Source organism: Bos javanicus, chromosome 10 (assembly GCF_032452875.1).
Source record: "Bos javanicus breed banteng chromosome 10, ARS-OSU_banteng_1.0, whole genome shotgun sequence".
Classification (NCBI taxonomy): domain Eukaryota; kingdom Metazoa; phylum Chordata; class Mammalia; order Artiodactyla; family Bovidae; genus Bos; species Bos javanicus.
This window is the reverse complement of record NC_083877.1, coordinates 24,465,162-24,485,413: the sequence shown is the minus strand read 5'-3', so window position 1 is coordinate 24,485,413 and position 20,252 is coordinate 24,465,162. Positions and strand designations below refer to the sequence as shown.

At 40.5% G+C, this 20,252-nt stretch overlaps 1 pseudogene and 1 gene segment (V, D, J or C); both read left to right on the top strand.

The window, feature by feature from the left end:
* Positions 1 to 251: 251 nt before the first annotated feature.
* Positions 252 to 1,365, top strand: LOC133255167 (T cell receptor delta variable 1-like). The segment is given in 3 exon segments: positions 252 to 402; positions 611 to 1,119; positions 1,237 to 1,365. Coding segments are annotated over 3 exon segments (687 nt in total).
* An 8,051-nt stretch (positions 1,366 to 9,416) lies between these two features.
* On the top strand, positions 9,417 to 10,319 carry LOC133255166 (T cell receptor alpha variable 26-1-like; annotated as a pseudogene).
* The last annotated feature ends 9,933 nt before the right edge of the window (positions 10,320 to 20,252 follow it).

The following is a 20,252-nucleotide window of genomic DNA, read 5'->3' as shown; positions in this document are numbered from 1 at the left end:
GATGGCAAAACTATTTTGCTGAATAATTATCAATGTATGTCAACTTGTCTAATATTCAGTTCTCCTCCTGTCAAATTTTAATACTGATTACTTTTTTCATGCTTTCTTTCAGGTCTGCCTAATTTAATGACCAGGGAAAGACAAGCAGACAAAGTAAAGGTTTGTGGTGAGCCAGACTTTTTCCCATGTGTGCACAAACCACATGGTCTATGAACATGACAGCCCCCACTTCCTGTTGGGGGGAGTCACACAGGTATCGGGTAGTATGTATATGTGCTGCCAGGCACTCAAAGACACTGAACTCTCAGCTTGAGGCAGAACTAAGCACATTTGTGCAGGGAACTCCACGCCTCATGCTGCTCTCCAGTCTGCTCTGGGTATTCCTGGCCGTCAGCTTCTCTGGTAGGGAGGCTTCCAAACACGGGTGCAAGTGTTCAGGGTGAGAGGCCTGCACACAGGCGCGTGGAGCTTCACAGGGACTTGGGGAGGAAAGGAGGACTGGGGAAAAGCAAGCATCTTAGGATTTCAATTTTTTGTCTTTGGATCCTAAATAGCTCCTACACTATTTTATTCACTGCTTCATCTTTGTTTTCTGATTGTTTTCCCACAGGGTCTGGTGTGGCCCAGAAAGTTACTCAAGACCAGCCAGATGTATCCAGCCAAGTGGGGCAGTCAGTCACCCTGAATTGTCTGTATGAAACAAGTTGGATCACTTACGACCTTTACTGGTACAAGCAACTTCCCAGTGGACAGATGACTTATGTTATTGGTCAGGGATCATTAGCCACAAATGCAAAGGAAGACCGCTACTCTGTAAACTTTAAGAAAGCAGATAAATCCATCAGCCTCACCATTTCAGCTTTACAACTGGAAGACTCTGCAAAGTACTTCTGTGCTCTCTGTGAACTCACAGTGCTTGAAGTAATAGGAAAAGCTGTACAAAAACCCCAGAGCTTAGTAAGAGAGAGCCCCTCTGCTGCAAGACCCCAGCTTAAATGCACACCCGCAGACCCCAGGCAAGAAATGGTAGTCCTGTGGTTATTTAAGTTGTGGTCTGGATCAGAAGATTTAGTTCCAGTTAAAGGCACCTTCTACGTTATTTGGAAACAGGTGTCCAGAGTAACTTTCTACTAATATATTCTTCTCTTGAATTTTTGACTTTAAATCAACTGTACAGAACATGTGTAAAGTTGTCTAAATTTGAAAACTTGCTCCATAAATACTTTAAACTGGCAGTTTTACGTCATCACAAACCTGGGTCTAGTTGTGTGGAATAACCATCAAAACTATTTCCTTAATCGTTTCCTCTTAGACTTTGTGTCAGGGCACAATCAGAAAAGCAGAACCATGGGTGATGTAGAATAAGAGATTAGTTCTAGGGATTAGACCTCAGGCAATGGCTAGAGCTGGTGGACGAGTCTGTACAAAGTTGTTATCTTTATATCTGGTGTCGAGACTAAATTCACTTTAAGTCAGATTAGAGTAACATTGATGCTTTTGAACTGTGGTGTTGGTTAAGACTCTTGAGAGTCACTTGGACTGCAAGGAGATCCAACCAGTCCATCCTAAAGGAAATCAGTCCTGAATATTCACTGGAAGGACTGATGCTGAAGTTGAAATTCCAATACTTTGGCCACATAGTGCGAAGAACTGACTCATTGGAAAAGACCCTGAAACTGGGAAAGATTGAAGGTGGAAGGAGAAGGGGATGAAAGAGGATGAAATGGTTGGATGGCATCACTGACTCAATGGACATGAGTTTGAGTAAGCTCTGTGAGTTGGTGATGGACAGGGAAGCCTGGCATACTGCAGTCCATGGGGTCGTAAAGAGTTGGACACAACTGAGCAACTGAACTGAACAAAACTGAACTGAGGGTAACATTTGCAAAGGAAAGTATGATGGGGACAAGAGTATGGACAAACTGTGACAGACGAAGTCATACTTGAACTATGAGGACAACTGGAACCCACAGACTTGTCTGTCCCTCACCTCCTTCAGTCTCACAATACTGGGTGATCTTCAAGAGAAGTGGGTGTCATTTGCTATCATGCTACATGCATACTTGGCCCAAGACAAAGAAGATGAGGAGGACATCTAACGGGAAGTGGAGGAGTTATGAGTCAACAATAAGATGAGCTAGTTCATCAGCAGCAATGTGTAGAAAAAGCATTTGCCAAAATCCAATAGTCAACCATGGTGAAAACTCTAAGAAACACAGGAATAATGGAGAAGTTCCTCAACAGCTCTTAGCATGTTTACTGGTAAAAGACTATACTTTTCCCTAAGGAAGGGAACAAAGGGAGAATATCCACTTTAATCACTCTCCTTCAGCAAGTGCTGGACGTTGCAGCCAGTGAAGTAAAGCAAATAAATATATAAACAATCTTTTAAGCCAGAAAGGCAGTCAAATCACCACTATTTTCTATCTATGTAGAAAATCCCAAAGAATATACCCTTCAATACTCCTACAACTATTAAGTGGGTTCAGAAGGTCTCAGGATATATAAGGTAAACACACAAAATAAAATGCATTTTTTATATACTATCAGTAAGCATGTGGATACCTAAATTAAAAATATAATACTATTTACAATGGCTCAAGAAAGACCCTAAATCCTTAGGCATAAATCTAAGAAAACATGTACAGAACTTAAACACAGAAAGCTACAAAACACTGCTACTTTTAAAAAATACAAATAGCCAATTATTCTAGCTATTATCCTAGGAAGACCAACTTTCCCCCAGTGGAGCTGCATAGGCACTTTTAGAGAAAAAAAATTGATGGCACATGTATTATGACCTCTTTTGGGACATGATTCTGCTTATTGACTTCTTTATTTTATCCTCATATCAACAGACCATTCTATCTTAATTACTGGGGTTCATACACATTTTGAAATCTGGAAATGCAAGTCATGTTTTCTTTGTCTTATTCAAGGCTTATTCTAGGTCTTAGCCCTTCCATGTAAGGTACAGAATAGCTTCTACAACAAGAGATTGAGGTAATTTGATTAGGATTGTGCTGAATTTATGAATTCATTTAGGGCAATTGACATCTTAACATATGGAGTCTTTAGATCCATAACCTCTTTATTTATGTCCTCTCTGATTTCTTTCATTAATTTAGGTCCTCTCTAAATTTTTTTGTTAATGTTAAGATTTTTGTAGAGGACTTGCATTGTTGCTGTTGTTTAGTCTCTGTCATGTCCAACTCTTTGCGACCCCATGGACTGTAGCCCGCCAGGCTCCTCTGTCCATGGGATTTCCCAGGCAAGAATACTGGAGTCGGTTGCCCCTCCCTTCTCTAGGGGATCTTCCCAATGCAGGGGTATTTTCTACATGTACGAATGTATGATGTGTAAATAAAAATAGTCACCTGGTTGGCAGGCAGACTCTCTACCACTGAGCCACCTGGGAAGCAGGGCTACTTATAACAATTTTATCTTTTATTTTGTATGGCTTTTTTACCTTAATTGACCTAAATGCACAGCATCAAATCCAGAGCTAGGACTAATTGGGTTAATAAAAATGTGGATACAGGGAATTAATTATGCCCTGAAATAGCCAGAATAGAGCTAGGATACCTGTCAATATGAGAACAGATTTAGTTCAACAGCCAAACAGATGGTACCTACCTCTTGTTTGGGGTTTTGAAAACACTATTTCATTGAGCAGCCTTAGGAAATGGTCTTTTCTGACATTAGTGTGTGTAGGTGGCAAGGACTGGTCACCACTTATTGGAGAGGAATCAAGAAGAGGTCTTGCATACCTTATATAAAATTAGTTCCCAGACATTTGATAAATGACATTTTAATTGCATTTTCTTTTTTTTAAGCCTTTACATTTTTAAAATTTATTTTTTAATTTAAATTTATTTGTTTTAATTCGAGTCTAATTACTTTACAATACTGTATTGGTTTTGCCATACTTCAACATGAATCCGCCACAGGTGTACATGTGTTCCCCATCCTGAACCCCCTCCCACCTCCCTCCCTGTACTATCCCTCTGGGTCATCCCAGTTGCCCCGTCCCAAGCATCCTGTATCTTGCATCGAACCTGGACTGGTAATTCGTTTCTTATATGATATTATACATGTTTCATATGGAATTTAGAAAGATGGTAACAATAACCCTGTATGTGAGACAGAAAAAGAGACAAAGATGTATCAGATCACATCAGTTGCTCAGTTGTGTCCGACTCTTTGCGACCCCATGAATCGCAGCACGCCAGGCCTTCCTGTATAGAACAGTCTTAATTGCATTTTCTAATGTTTTTGGTAGAATCTAGAAATAAAGTTGATTTTTGTGTTTGGTGACTGTATCACTGCACTAATAGGTTCTAGCTCTTAAACAGCTTGTTTAGAGGTACTTTGTATTTTCTATATGCATAAACTTGTGATCTGTAAATTAAAATAGTTTTGCTTCTCATTTTCAATCTTACTATTTCTTATTTTCTTCCCTGGTTTGATCCCAGGCCCTCCATTAAGACAGTGAATAGAAGTACCTGTCTTGTTTGTGATCCTGTAGGGAGTAATATTGACTTTGATATTTTCACTGATGCCCTTTATTAGATTTGGGAATTTCTCTTTTATATTTGGATTGTTGGGAGTATTCATCATGCAGAGACATTAGCCTTTTGTCAAATTCTCTTGATTTTTTAAAAGTAAATTAAGTACATTGATTTGGTTTTCACCAAGCAAAGAAAGATAACTTCAGCTTATATGGTCAAGATATAATCTTCTAAAATTAAAAATTCTGAAAAGAGCCAATAGGCTAAGAAACTTATTTTTAGATTCTCCATATTTTGGTTTCCATTTTTTTGGTTTTGGTTATTATTTAACGAAATCTTCTAAAAAAATAAAGTCAAGGAAACCAAGAAACAAAAATGTTTCTTTTTATTCTACCTTTTGCTAATATAGTAAAGTAATATATTCCTACATAGCTCAAATGAATTCATTTTTAGTTGTTCCTATATTTTCAGTAGTAGTGGGTGTTGACTTGTGTGTGTGTGATCCGCCATGTAACAGACTACCAACGAATATTTATGAATATTTGTTAAATATTTATATGGGAATAACATTTATTCCCATATCATCAGTTTAATTTTCCTTCATCCTAGACTTGTGATGTTTGTTATCTGTTCTTGAATTTCGTCCATGAATATAACCTTCTATTTATCCTGTTGGAGTCTTTTGTTTAACTTAGACTTCTATAATATTGAAAGATTGCTTTTGGAATAATTTCAAGAGTTGTTCAGCATAACTTCTTTCACTAAGCTCATGAATAACAACTCATCTACTTATTCAGAAAACAGATAACACTTGAGTGCTTTATGTGTACCAACCTCTCTTTATAAACATTGAATAAACTTTAAATATGGGAAGATAAAAGACAAAAGGAAAACTACAAAGAAGCCAACAACTGAGGGTGTGTGACAAAGAAAGGAGCCACAAATAATGAAAACAATTTGTTGAGTGGTATAGAACTAAGAAAACCCAGATGAAAACAGAGGTCATGCAACTAAGATGTGTGTATCTCAGTCGTGTCCAACTCTTGGGACACCATGGACTGTAGCCCACCAGACTCTTCTGTGCATGGATTTACCCAGGCAAGAATACTGGAGTGGGTTCAGTTCAGTACAGTTCAGTCGCTCAGTCGTGTCTGGCTCTTTGCAACCCCATGAACCGCAGCATGCCAGGCCTCCCTGTCCATCACCAACTACCAGAGTCCACCCAAACCCATGTCCATTAAGTCGGTGATGCCATCCAACCATCTCATCCTCTGTCATCCCCTTCTCCTCCTGCCCTCAATCTTTCCCAGCATCAGGGGCTTTTCAAATGAGTCAGCTCTTCGCATCAGGTGGCCAAAGTATTGGAGTTTCAGCTTCAACATCAGTTCTTCCAATGAACACCCAGGACTGATCTCCTTTAGGATGGGCTGGCTGGATCTCCTTGCAGTCCAAGGGACTCTCAAGAGTCTTCTCCAACAACACAGTTCAAAAGCATCAATTCTTCGACACTCAGCTTTCTTTATAGTCCAACTCTCACATCCATACATGACCACTGGAAAAACCATAGCCTTGATTAAGTGGACCTTTGTTGGCAAAGTAATATTTATGCTTTTTAATATGCTGTCTAGGTTTGTCATAACTTTCCTTCCAAGCAGTAAGCGTCTTTTAATTTCATGGCTGCAATCACCATCTGATTTTGGAGCCCAGAAAAATAAAGTCAGCCACTGTTTCCACTGTTTCCCCATCTATTTGCCATGAAGTGATGGGACCAGATGCCATGATCTTAGTTTTTTGTTGTTGTTGTTGTTGTTTTTTTTGAGTGACTGACACTTTCTAATTTTATTTTATTTTTAAACTTTACAATATTGTATTAGTTTTGCCAAATATCAAAATGAATCCGCCACAGGTATACCCACGTTCCCCATCCTGAACCCTCCACCCTCCTCCCTCCCCTACCCTCCCTTTGGGTCGTCCCACTGCACCAGCCCCAAGCATCCAGTACCATGCATCGAACCTGGACTGGTGACTCATTTCATACATGATATTATACATGTTTCAAAGCTATTCTCCCAAATCTCCCCACCCTCTCCCTCTCCCACAGAGTCCATAAGACTGATCTATACATCAGTGTCTCTTTTGCTGTCTCGTACAGAGGGTTATTGTTACCATCTTTCTAAATTCCATATATATGGTCTTAGTTTTCTGAACATTGAACTTTAAGGCAACTTTTTCACTCTGCTTTTTCACTTTCATCAAGAGGCTCTTTAGTTCTTCTTTACTTTCTGCCATAAGAGTGGTGTCATCTACATATGTGAGGTTGTTCATATTTCTCCCAGCAGTCTTGATTCCAGCTTGTGCTTCCTCCAGCCCAGTGTTTCTCATGATGTACTCTGCATAGAAGTTAAATAAGCAGTGTGACAATATACAGCCTTGATGTACTCCTTTCCCTATTTGGAACTAGTCGGTTGTTCCATGTCCAGTTCTAACTGTTGCTTCCTGAGCTGCATACAGGTTTCTCAAGAGGCAGGTCAGGTGGTCTGGTATTCCCATCTCTTTCAGAATTTTCCACAGTTTATTGTGATCCACACAGTCAAAGGCTTTGGCTAGTCAATAAAGCAGAAATAGATATTTTTCTGGAACTCTCTTGCTTTTTTGATGACCTAAATCAAATCCCTTATGACTATACAGTGAAAGTGAGAAATAGATTTAAGGGACTAGATCTGATATAGAGTGCCTGATGAAGTATGGACAGAGGTTCGTTACGTTGTACAGGAAACAGGCATCAAGACCATCCACCAAGAAACAGAAATGCAAAACAGCAACATGGCTGTCTAAGGAGGCCTTACAAATAGCTGTGAAAAGAAGAGAAGCGAAAAACAAAAGAGCAAAGGAAAGATATACCCAAATGAATGCAGAGTTCCAAAGAATAGCAAGGAGACATAAGAAAGCCTTCCTCAGTGATCAGTGCAAAGAAATAGAGGAAAACAATAAAATGGGAAAGACTAGAGATCTCTTCAAGAAAATTGGAGATACCAAGGGAACATTTCATGCAAAGATGGGCACAATAAAGGACAGAAATGGTATGGACCTAACAGAAGCAGAAGATATTAAGAAGAGGTGGCAAGAATACACAGAAGAACTGTACAAAAAAGATCTTCATGACTAGGATAATCACGAAAGTGTGATCACTCACCTAGAGTCAGACATCCTGGAATGTGAAGTCAAGTGGGCCTTAGAAAGCATCATTACAAACAAAGCTAGTGGAGGTGATGGAATTCCTGTTGAGCTATTTCAAATCCTAAAAGATGATGCTGTGAAAGTGCTGCATTAAATATGCCAGCAAATTTGGAAAACTCAGCAGTGGTCACAGGACTGGAAAAGGTCAGTTTTCATTCCAATCCCAAAGAAACGCAATGCCAAAGAATGCTCAGACTACCACACAATTGCACTCATCTCACACTCTAGTAAAGTTATGCTCAAAATTCTCCAAGCCAGGCTTCAGCAGTACGTGAACCGTGAACTTCCAAATGTTCAAGCTGGTTTTAGAAAAGGCAGAGGAACCAGAGATAAAATTGCCAACATCCGCTGGATCATCGAAAAAACTGGAGTGGGTAGCCATTTCCTTTTCAGGAAGCTAGCCTGATCCAGGGATCGAATCCCCATTGCCTACACTGCAGATGGATTCTTTACCGACTGAGACCAGGGATATTCATCTTTCAATCTGAGAAACATTTCAAAAAGTTCACATCCTGTGGGAGTTTAGCTCTGCAGTTCATTTGTTCAGTCACTAGAAGGGCTGTGTAATTTGGAAACAGCGATCTTTTCTGGCTATCAAGGAAAGGAAGTTTATGTTTTCCATCGATGTTCCACAGAAAAGTGAAAAAAAAAAAAGATTTTCATCATCTTTAGACAACTTGATTTGATAATCCTTTGTTGAGTGCATGTGGTCAAGGATTCAGGGAATCATGGCCTTATAGCCTAAACCTTTTCCATGTACCTCCCTAAACATTGCTTTCCCATTTCCCACCCCTGGTTAACTATTCCCTTCCCTATTGCTTACGCTCTTTTCTCTTCACTCCTCTTTTTCTGCCAGGGTCATCCACCTCCACCCTTCTCCACCCCAGATAGTTTGCTTTCCCTTCTGTCTTTTCTGTCTCAGCATCTTTGGTGCAGAGCACCTACAAACATGGGCATAGAGGTCATAAGGATTAAGGACCATTGTTCAAGGAGGATGAGGAGAATACCATCCGTGTCATCAGTTACTATATCAAGAACAGATGTATTGAGAAATGTGTGCCTAGATGGAGACAGATGCATGATTCCAAGGACCTTTTCAGGATGCTGAGCTCCAATATCTGAGCTCAAGATGCTTAGTTTTCTGTCCCAATGTTATTAATATTTCCTGTCCCTCAGAGCAATCACAGCCTACTTTGAAATCTCACATACATTTGCTAGAGCATGGATGGGAATTTTTATCTCTTTACAATGCATAGCTCAGTACACTTTTCTGGGATTAAACAGTGTTTTCCACAAGCTTCATGGAACATTAGAAAATGTCTTTGAAGAAGAAATGATAGAACAATGGTTCTGGATAGACACACCATCGTGATCAGTGTTCCTTTTCCAGAGCCAGACTTTAAACTTCACAGAGGATGGCAGCACACACCCTGTGAGTTGGTGATGTCTCTCCTTCTTTGGGGGACGTAACTAAAACAGGGCAGGAAGACCTAAACAAGGAACTGCTTGATCATTGGCTGATAGATCCTGGCAACAACACACTGCAACAGATACCTGCACTGGTTGTAAGTCTCTAATAGCAGCAATTGTTTCTGTTCTCTGGAAATAAGCCTAGTAGCAGACACAAGTCTGAACTCTGAGCCCACAGTCCTGGTTTGTCCTTGAAGTATGAGGCTGGTGATTGGAGTAGCTGTTTTTCTGACCTTGGGTAAGTGTTCTGTGTCTACAAGGGATGACTTTGAAGCCAAGGAACCGTAAAGAGTCATTTGTTCTCTACTCCTCTCCCTATGTTTTATTAAGCATTATAGCAATGGAATTGAGAACAGATCTATGCATTTGCTAGGGAGTACAAACTTCTATATAACAGGTTAATTCATAGCCATGATCCAGAAGAGACATTAGCAGTAAGCATGTTGGAAGAAATCTCTGGGGTTATTGAGCCAAGGACCCTGGGATAAAGCATATAGAGTTCTCAGATTCTTGCCATGTGTCTTTGGTCCCTATATAATAGACATCAATAATATTTCTCAGGACGTAGATAAAACCACTGGAGTAGGGGGTAGGTCCAGACACTTTGGGGAGTGTTGTGCCCTTGATCCACAGAATTACACTGATTTGTTGTCAAGGGATAATTTTATTTTCTTGACCCTTTAGGGACTGTGATTAATGCTAAGACTACCCAGCCCTGCTGCATGGATTGTGCTGAAGGAGAGGATGTAAACCTGCCTTGTAACTAACCACTCTACCATTGGTGGAAATGAGTATATGCATTGGTATCGGCAAAATCCCAATCAGAATACACAGTATGTCATTCATGGCTTACAAGGCACAGTGAACAGCAACATGGCCTCTCTGACCATAGCTTCAGAAAGAAAGTCCAGCACCTTGGTCCTGCCCCAGGTCACCCTGAGAGACACCGCTGTGTACTACTGCGTCCTGAGAAAGGCACACTGGGACCGACGGGGCTGCACCTGTGCAGTATCTCTGGTGGGAAGAAGTGGGGACAGAGTGGGGAAAGCAGTCATGAGAGCAAATCTAGAGTCATCTAGAAGGAGAGTCAGAGAGCAGTAAGAGATGAGGAAAATGAAGGGAAAGGAAAGGGAAGAAGATGGATAAAGAAAAGAAGAAAAAGAGGACAAGGAATAAGCACCTAGTTTACTGATGAATCTGAGAAGAATTTTGAGGCATGTCAGAATCATAATTTTAACATAGCAATAAAGTAACAAGTGTAAATAATTTTTATGACTCTTTCTCATGTCAATAAAATGTTGGTTTCAGTGTACTAGTCCCAACATAAGAAGTGGGAAACATACAAACAGTTCTCCTTGTACCAAAGGTTTCTTTCCTTTGGATCCAAGGCCAAATCTAGACTCTGATGTTTTATAGTTGTTCTGCTTATCAGAAACAAATTACTCTCTCTGAAAAAGATCTGAGTGTTATTGTTGCTAGTCTAGAACATTCATATTTCCCACGAAGAAGTTTTTGAAAGAAACAAAAATTAAGTGAATAGTAATTTTTCACTTTCTAGGCAGGTCTGGATACCCTGCCTTTATAAGGAGTTTTCATCAATTTGATAATCCCTAAGGGACGGGGGACATCTATTTTTTTTGGGGGGGGGGTGTTAGTTCTAAAAGGTCTTGTAGGTCTTCATAGAACCATTCAACTTCAGCTTCTTCAGCGTTATTTGTTGGGGCATAGATTTGGAATACTGTGATATTGAATGATTTGCCTTGGAAATGAACAGAGACCATTCTGTCATTTTTAAGATTGCATCCAAGTACTGCATTTCGGACTCTTTTGTTGACCATGATGGCTACTCCATTTCTTCTGAGGGATTCCTGCCCGCAGTAGTAGATATATTGGTCATCTGAGTTAAATTCACCCATTCCAGTCCATTTTAGTTCGCTGATTCCTAGAATGTCGACATGCACTCTTGCCATCTCTTGTTTGACCACTTCCACTTTGCCTTGATTCATGGACCTGACAATCCAAGTTCCTATGCAATATTGCTCTTTACAGCATTGGACCTTGCTTCTATCACCAGTCACATCCACAGCTGGGTATTGTTTTTGCTTTGGCTCCATCCCTTCATTCTTTCTGGAGTTATTTCTTCACTGATCTCCAGTAGCATATTGGGCACCTACTGACCTGAGGAGTTCCTCTTTCAGTATCCTATCATTTTGCCTTTTCATACTGTTCATGGGGTTCTCAAGGCAAGAACACTGAAGTGGTTTGCCATTCCCTTCTCCAGTGGACCACATTCTGTCAGATCTCTCCACCATGACCCGCCCATCTTGGGTGGCCCCATGGGCATGGCTTAGTTTCATTGTGTTAGACAAGGCTGTGGTCCTAGTGTGATTAGATTGACTAGATTTCTGTGAGTATGGTTTCAATGTGTCTGCCCTCTGATGCCCTCTTGCAACACCTACCATCTTACTTGGGTTTCTCTTACCTTGGGCGTGGGGTATCTCTTCATGGTTACTCCAGCAAAGCACAGCTGCTGCTCCTTATCTTGGATGGAGGGTATCTCCTCACCACCGCCCGTCCCCACCTTCAACGTGGGATAGCTCCTTTAGGCCCTCCTGAGCCCCCACAGCCATGGCAGGGGACTGGAATGCAAAAGTAGGAAGTCAAGAAACACCTGGAGTAATAGGCAAATTTGGCCTTGGAATACGGAATGAAGCAGGGCAAAGACTAATAGAGTTTTGCCAAGAAAATGCACTGGTCATAGCAAACACTGTCTTCCAACAACACAAGAGAAGACTCTACACATGGACATCACCAGATGGTCAACACCGAAATCAGATTGATTATATTCTTTGCAGCCAAAGATGGAGAAGCTCTCTACAGTCAGCAAAAATAAGACCAGGAGCTGACTGTGGCTCAGATCATGAACTCCTTATTGCCAAATTCAGACTTAAATTGAATAAAGTAGGGAAAATCACTAGACCATACAGGTATGAACTAAATCAAATCCCTTATGATTATACAATGGAAGTGAGAAATAGATTTAAGGGGCTAGATTTGATAGATAGAGTGCCTGATGAACTATGGAATGAGGTTCATGACACTGTACAGGAGAAAGGGATCATGACCATCCCCGTGGAAAAGAAATGCAAAAAAGCAAAATGGCTCTCTGGGGAGGCCTTATAAACAGCTGTGAAAAGAAGAGAAGCGAAACGCAAAGGAGAAAAGGAAAGATATAAGCATCTGAATGCAGAGTTCCAAAGAATAGCAGGAAGAGATAAGAAAGCCTTCTTCAGTGATCAATGCAAAGAAATAGAGGAGAACAACAGAATGGGAAAGACTAGAGATCTCTTCAAGAAAATTAGAGATACCAAGGGAACATTTCATGCAAAGATGGGCTCGATCAAGGACAGAAATGGTATGGACCTAACAGAAGCAGAAGACATTAAGAAGAGATGGCAAGAACACACAGAAGAACTGTACAAAAAAGATCTTCACGACCCAGATAATCACGATGGTGTGATCACTGACCTAGAGCCAGAGGTCCTGGAATGTGAAGTCAAGTGGGCCTTAGAAAGCATCACTACAAACAAAACTAGTGGAGGTGATGGAATTCCAGTTGAGCTATTCCAAATCCTGAAAGATGACGCTGTGAAAGTGCTTCACTCAATATGCCAGCAAATTTGGAAAACTCAGCGGTGGTCACAGGACTGGAAAAGGTCAGTTTTCATTCCAATCCCAAAGAAAGGCAATGCCAAAGAATGCTCAAACTACCACACAATTGCACTCATCTCACACGCTAGTAAAGTAATGCTCAAAATTCTCCAAGCCAGGCTTCAGCAATATGTGAACCGTGAACTTCCTGATGTTCAAGCTGGTTTTAGAAAAGGCAGAGGAACCAGAGATCAAATTGCCAACATGCGCTGGATCATGAAAAAAGCAAGAGAATTCCAGAAAAACATCTATTTCTGCTTTATTGACTATGCCAAAGCCTTTGACTGTGTGGATCACAATAAACTGTGGAAAATTCATCAAGAGATGAGAATACCATACCACCTCATTTGCCTTTTGAGAAATTTGTATGCAGGCCAGGAAGCAACAGTTAGAACTGGACATGGAACAACAGACTGGTTCCAAATAGGAAAAGGAGTATGTCAAGGCTGTATATTGTCACCCTGTTTATTAACTTATATGCAGAGTACATCATGAGAAACACTGGGCTGGAAGAAGCACAAGCTGGAATCAAGATTGCTGGGAGAAATATCAATAACCTCAGATATGCAGATGACACCACCCTTATAGCAGAAAGTGAAGGGGAACTAAAAAGACTCTTGATGAAAGTGAAAGTGGAGAGTGAAAAAGTTGGCTTAAAGCTCAACATTCAGAAAATGAAGATCATGGCATCTGGTCCGATCACTTCATGGGAAATAGATGGGGAAATAGTGGAAACAGTGTCAGACTACTTTTTTAGGCTCCAAAATCACTGCAGATGGTTATTGCAGCCATGAAATTAAAAGACACTTTCTCCTTGGAAGGAAGGTTATGACCAACCTAGATAGCATATTCAAAAGCAGAGACATTACTTTGCCAACAAAGGTTCATCTAGTCAAGGCTATGGTTTTTCCTGTGGTCATGTATGGATATGAGAGTTGGACTGTGAAGAAGGCTGAGCGCCAAAGAATTGATGCTTTTGAACTGTGGTGTTGGAGGAGACTCTTGAGAGTCCCTTGGACTGCAAAGAGATCCAACCAGTCCATTCTGAAGGAGATCAGCCCTGGGATTTCTTTGGAAGGAATGATGCTAAAGCTGAAACTCCAGTACTTTGGCCACCTCATGCGAAGAGTTGACTCATTGGAAAAGACTCTGATGCTGGGAGGTTTTGGGGGCAGGACAAGAAGGGGACGACAGAGGATGAGATGGCTGGATGGCATCACTGACTCGATGGATGTGAGTCTGGGTGAACTCTGGGAGTTGGTGATGGACAGGGAGGCCTGGCATGCTGCAATTCATGGGGTCGCAAAGAGTCGTACACAACTGAGTGACTGAACTGAGGTGAACAAAGGGACGGGGGAGCCTGGTCGGCTGCCATCTATAGGGTCGCACAGAGTTGGACACGACTGAAGCAACTTAGCAGCAGCAAGAAGCACATGGGGGTTCCCCCTTGGCTTAGCACTAAAGATCCACCTGCAATGCAGGAGCTGCAAGAGACCCGGGTTCAGTCCTTGTTTGGATGATCCCTTGGAGGAGGGCATGGCAGCCCATTCCAGTATTCTTCCCTGGAGAGTCCCATGGACAGTGGAGCCTGGCAGTCTACAGTCTTTAGAGTTGCAAAGAATCAGACATGACTGAAGTGACTTAGCATGCAGGCATGCAAGCAGCACATGGGGCTTACCCTGGTGGCTCAGTGGTAAAGAATCTGCCTGCCAATGCAAGGGACACAGGTTCAGTCCCTGTTTGCAGAACTAAGATCTCACATGCCTTGGAGCAACTAGGCCTACGTGCTGCTACTACTGAACCATTCTTGAACTGTCCATCTGAATGTTAGTGTCTGCAGATCACTTTACTTTCACTGCAGTGAAAATATACAGGTCTTCATCTTCCATCCCTTTTACCCCCAAATCTACTGACAGAGAATCGGTGTTATTTACAGAGTGTGAGATAAGAGCACAAACTAAAATTATCTTCATATGGTTTCAAAAACACTTATTTTTCTCTAAAATAGCTTACTAAAATAAAAAAGCATAATACAAAACTAGTAATCAGCAGTTTAAAATGTATTTACAATAGAAATTAAAAAATAATTTATTCACTTTCACTTTCACTTTAATAAAAATAAAACTATTACAATTCAATTTTCAATATCACTTGGTGGTTAAGATAACTTAATATTGCTTTCAATGCAGGCTGAGTCTAAAATAAATATATATAACTTTTGAAGTCATCAGTACCATTTTTATAGAATCCATATATATGCATTAATATACAATTTTTTTTTTCTCTTTCTGACTTACATTGCTCTGTTTAACAGGCTCTAGTCTCATCCACCTCACTAGAACTGTCTCAAATGTGTTTTTTTTATGGCTGAGAAATATTCCATTGTATATAAGTATGACAACTTCTTTATCTGTTCATCTGTTGATGGACCCTATTTGCGGGGCAAAAATAGAGACACAGACATAGAGAACAGACTTTGGACACAGTAGGGGAGGGGGAGAGTGGGAAAAATTGAGAGAGTAGCACTGAAACATATGCTTTACCATATATAAAATAGATAGCTAGTGGGAAGTTGCTGTATGATGCAGGGAGGTGAACACGGAGCTCTGTGACAACCTAGAGGAATGTGGGGAAGACTCAAAAGGAGGGGACGTATGTATACTTCTGGCTGATTCACATCATTGTATGGCAAAAGCCAACACAATATTGTAAAGCAATTATCCTCCAATTAGAAATAAATTAATTAAAAAAATAATACTGTTTAATACAGCAAAGTGTTCCAGCCAATAGAAGCAACTTCTGATCATGCTGATTCATGAGCACCCTTCAGAACCACAAGTAAGTGCATAAGAGAAGCAAAAGCTGCATCCTCAGCACTTCTGGGAAAAAGCATTTCATTAAGGAAGAATCTACTACATCCATGCCATATGAGAGAAGGATGGGGCTATATAATTAATTTTTGCTTTCTTTTCCCTAAAACACTCCCACATTCCTAATCAGGGTCTGCCTTCTCCTAAATGTTCTCAGAAAATGTCCCTCAAATCATAAAATAATGATCTTTCTATTTCCTTCTCTCACTCTACCCCTGCCAGCACATTCTGAGTTGGCTGTGCTGGGAGGGTGGGGTGTCCTGTCAGTGTCACCTGAGCAGGATTTGTTGGGTGAGCTGATTGGTTGCAGGAGCAGGAACGACTTTCGGCACTCACTCCCTCGGGGTTCTGTTAAGTGTCTTACAGTGAAAATGTCCCAAAAGAAGAGGAAGCATCATGAAGGGGCTAGCAGGCACTGTGCTGGGGCTTTTGTTTGCCCAGGTTTGCTGTGAGTTGGGGCTGCCCCACAGGGGATCTGAAGGAATTAGGCACTGCTCCTATTGTTGGGGGAGGGAGAGGAGCTGACAAGTCCTGCAGACTTTTTATCCTTCTCATCATCTATGGGGATGGGGAGGGCACTTTCAGGGTTTAGTAGGAGTTACAGTGACCCTCACCAGTGACTGTTTCTCTTTCCTCATCAGGTGTGCGAGGGGTGGATGTGGAGCAGAGTTCCTCCAGCCCTGAGTCTCCAGGAGGGAGCCAGCTACATCCCACAGAGTGTGAATTGGTATCTTCAGAACTCTGGGGGCCACATTATCCACCTGTTTTACACTCCTTCAGGGACAAAGCAGGATGGAAGATTAAATGCCACGACCATTCCTAAAGAAGGCCGCAGCTCACTGCACATTTCCTCTTCACAGAGACAGACTCAGGCACTTACTTCTGTGCTGTTCAGCACAGTGCTCCCCAGGTACCTGCAGCCTCTACACAAACACTCCGTGGGGCTCAGCCCCTCCTCCAGCCACAGTCACGCTGTGAGGCCACCACACAGCATCTGCAGTGCTTAGTGTTACTCACCTACATCAGTACAGTTTTAACCACAGACACCTTTTGGCCCTACAGATTATGGACTTTGGTCTTTATCTTTCCTTCTCAACATGTATCTCCTTCTGCACTAGAAACTTCTAACTGGGAACTAGCAGAGTAGTTGATGAGGATAGAATTAAATATTTAACCATAGCTTCCCAGTGGTAAAGAATTTGGCAACCAATGGAGGAGATGCAGAAGACATGGGTTTGATCCTGAGGTTGGCAAGATCCTCTGGAGGAGGAAATGGTAACCCATTCCAGTATTCTTGGGAAACACTGGGAAATCTCATGGACAGAGGAGCCTGGCGGGCTCCAGTGCATGGGGTCTCAAAGAGTTGGACTGACTGAGTGACTAAGTACACAAGGTGAACTCAAAAATGTTAAAAAGTGAAAGGAATTAAATGAAATCACTCCAATAAAGTTATTCTCCAGTTTGTGAGAGGGTGGGGCCTACTGAAAGAATTAAAGCAGATATGAACTTAGAGTTTTAGCTGGCTGAGAAGGGCAGAAGAGGAACTTGAGTTGCCACTGAGCACTGATGCCAGAAACAATGGACAAGATACCGGGAGCATCATTTTCGCTTCTGTGGCTTCAACTAGGCTGTGAGTTTTGGAGGAGAAAACCTAGGATATCTCATCAATTAGGTGGACTGAGAAAACTGGATTACAAACAAGCTCATGCAGACAGAAACTCCAAGAAAGAAATAGATGTCTGTGGAACTAATGACTTTTTAATCTCTTTAAGTAGGGGTGAGTGGACAACAGAAGGAAAAAAGTGATCAAGAGCAAGTGAAACAGAGCCCTAAGTCTTTGACAGTCCAGGAAGGAGAGATTTCCATTCTGAACTGTAGTTATGAGAAGGGTGTGTTTGAGTATCTCCTGTGACACTGGCAATATCCTGGTAAAGGACTGCATTCCTGATAGCCATACGTTCAGTTATGAATGAAATGGAAGATGGAAGTTTCACAGTTTCCCTCAATAAGAGTGCCAAACAGCTCTCATTGCACATCGCAACTTCCCAGCCTGGCGACTCAGCCACCTACATCTGTGCAGCAAGTGCCGGGTGCTCCCCTGCAACCTGTACCCAAACCTGCAGCTGAGCTGCAGCCACACCCTGCTGTGTAGATGAAATACACAAGCACACACACACACACAATCTGTTTGGTCATAAAAATCTTAATATATTTAAGAAAACTGAAATTATATAGAATTTATTCTTCAAAATGGAGATGATACAGAATATCTAGTACAAAGAGTGTCTGTAGAAACTCTCAAATATTTGGAATATATGCACTAACTTAAAAATAACCATAGGTTAAAGGAACAATTACTATGACTTTAGAAAATATTTTGAAAGTAAATATTGTGAGAGCACATTATATAAATATATATGAGATGCAGCTAAAATAATACATAAAAGGAAATTTATCTATTTAAATGCTTATTTAACTAAATAAAAAAGGTTGAAAAACTATCATGTAGGCTTTCAGCGAAAGATGATAGAAAAGCGAATTAAACCCAACATAAACTGAAAGAAGTAAGTAATAAAATTTTGGATTGGTGAAATACCAAGAAAGCTATAGGGATAGTCATGAAATACAAAGTTAATTTTGTTAATATGATCAATAAGATTGAAATATTTCTAGGTAGAATTATCAAGGGAAAAAGAAAAAAAATTATAAATATAAGTAACTAAAAAGAAAGTTATTCTACAAGTTCTATAATGTTAAAAGGGTAATAAAAGAATATAATTAACAAATTTATGTCACTGAGTAAGTGTATAGAAGTAAATTTGCACAAGTAGGGAAGATTTATTTTTTTGACAAAGTGCAAAGACATTTCAATGGAGGTAACACAGTCTTATGAGCAAATGATGTTGGGACAATTGGATATTCTTGGGAAATAATTGAAACTCGGCCTAAATATCACACCTTATACAAAAATGTGGGTACAGCCTCAAAATGAACCATACCTCCAAGTGTAAGATGTAAAATTGCCAAACCTTTTAGGAAAAACATAAGAGAATATCTTCATGACTTAGGGCTAGACAAAAAGAATTTTGACATGACACCAAGAGCATGATCCATAAACAAACTTATATTTCATTAAAATTTAAAATGTTTGCTCTTCAAAAGACACTGTTAAAAGAAGGAAAAAGATAAACCACAGAATGACAGGAAATATTTGCAAAATACATTTTCATCAAAAGATTGTGTTCAGAATACAATGAACCCTCTAGACTCAGCAGGAAGAAAACAATCCAGTTGAACACTGGATGATAGATTTACACAGACACTTCATTGGAGAACTATGTGGTAAGGAAATAAGCATGTAAAAAGATGGTCAGGCTAAGTCAAATATCTCTTTTAGTAAATGTCACATTGTACTGGAAAATATGTGGTTATTTTCAAATATCTTTTGATAGCGATTTCTAACATAATTCCAAGGTGATTAGAAAACAGACTGTAGGATTTCAATACCTTTAGACCATGAAATTTTGCACCTTGTTTTATGTCCCTGGCTGTGTAGCAGTGTCTCCTAGTTTACAGTCTATGGGACCTTGAATAGAATTTGCATCCTACTATTGTGTGAAAATTGCATAAGTCTTAATTATGTTGATTCATAGTGCTTTTCAAGTCTACTGTACGCTTCTACTTTTCTGTATACTCATTCTATTAATTTTTGAGAGTTTGCCATTGAAACTCTAACTAAAATTTTTAATTCATTTGCTTAAAAATTATTTGTAATATATAGTGGAACTGTATTTTGTGTTGTGTTTTCTAAGTCTAATGTAAATGTTTTAATATACTTACATAATTTAAAAAATAATGAGAAAAAAACATGGTCAGCATTATTAGTCAATCATTTCAGTTCAGTCGCTCAGTTGTGTCTGACTCTTTGCGACCCCATGAATCGCAGCATGCCAGGCCTCCCTGTCCATCACAAATTCCTGGAGCTCACTCAGACTTGTGTCCATCAAGTCGGTGATGCTATCCAGCCATCTCATCCTCTGTCATCCCATTCTCCTCCTGCCCCCAATCACTCCCAGCATCAGAGTCTTTTCCAGTGAGTCAACTCTTCGCACAAGGTGGCCAAAGTACTGGAGTTTCAGCTTTAGCATCAGTCCTTCCAAAGAACACCCAGGACTGATCTCCTTTAGAATAGACTGGTTGAATCTCCTTCCAGTCCACAGGACTCTCAAGAGTCTTCTCCAACACCACACTTCAAAAGCATCAATTCTTTGGCACTCAGCTTTCTTCACAGTCCAACTCTCACATCCATACATGACTACTGGAAAAACCATAGCCTTAACTAGATGGACCTTTGTTGGCAAAGTAATGTCTCTGCTTTTGAACATGCTATCTAGGTTGGTCATAACTTTCGTTCCAAGGAGTAAGCATCTTTTAATTTCATGTCTGCATTCAA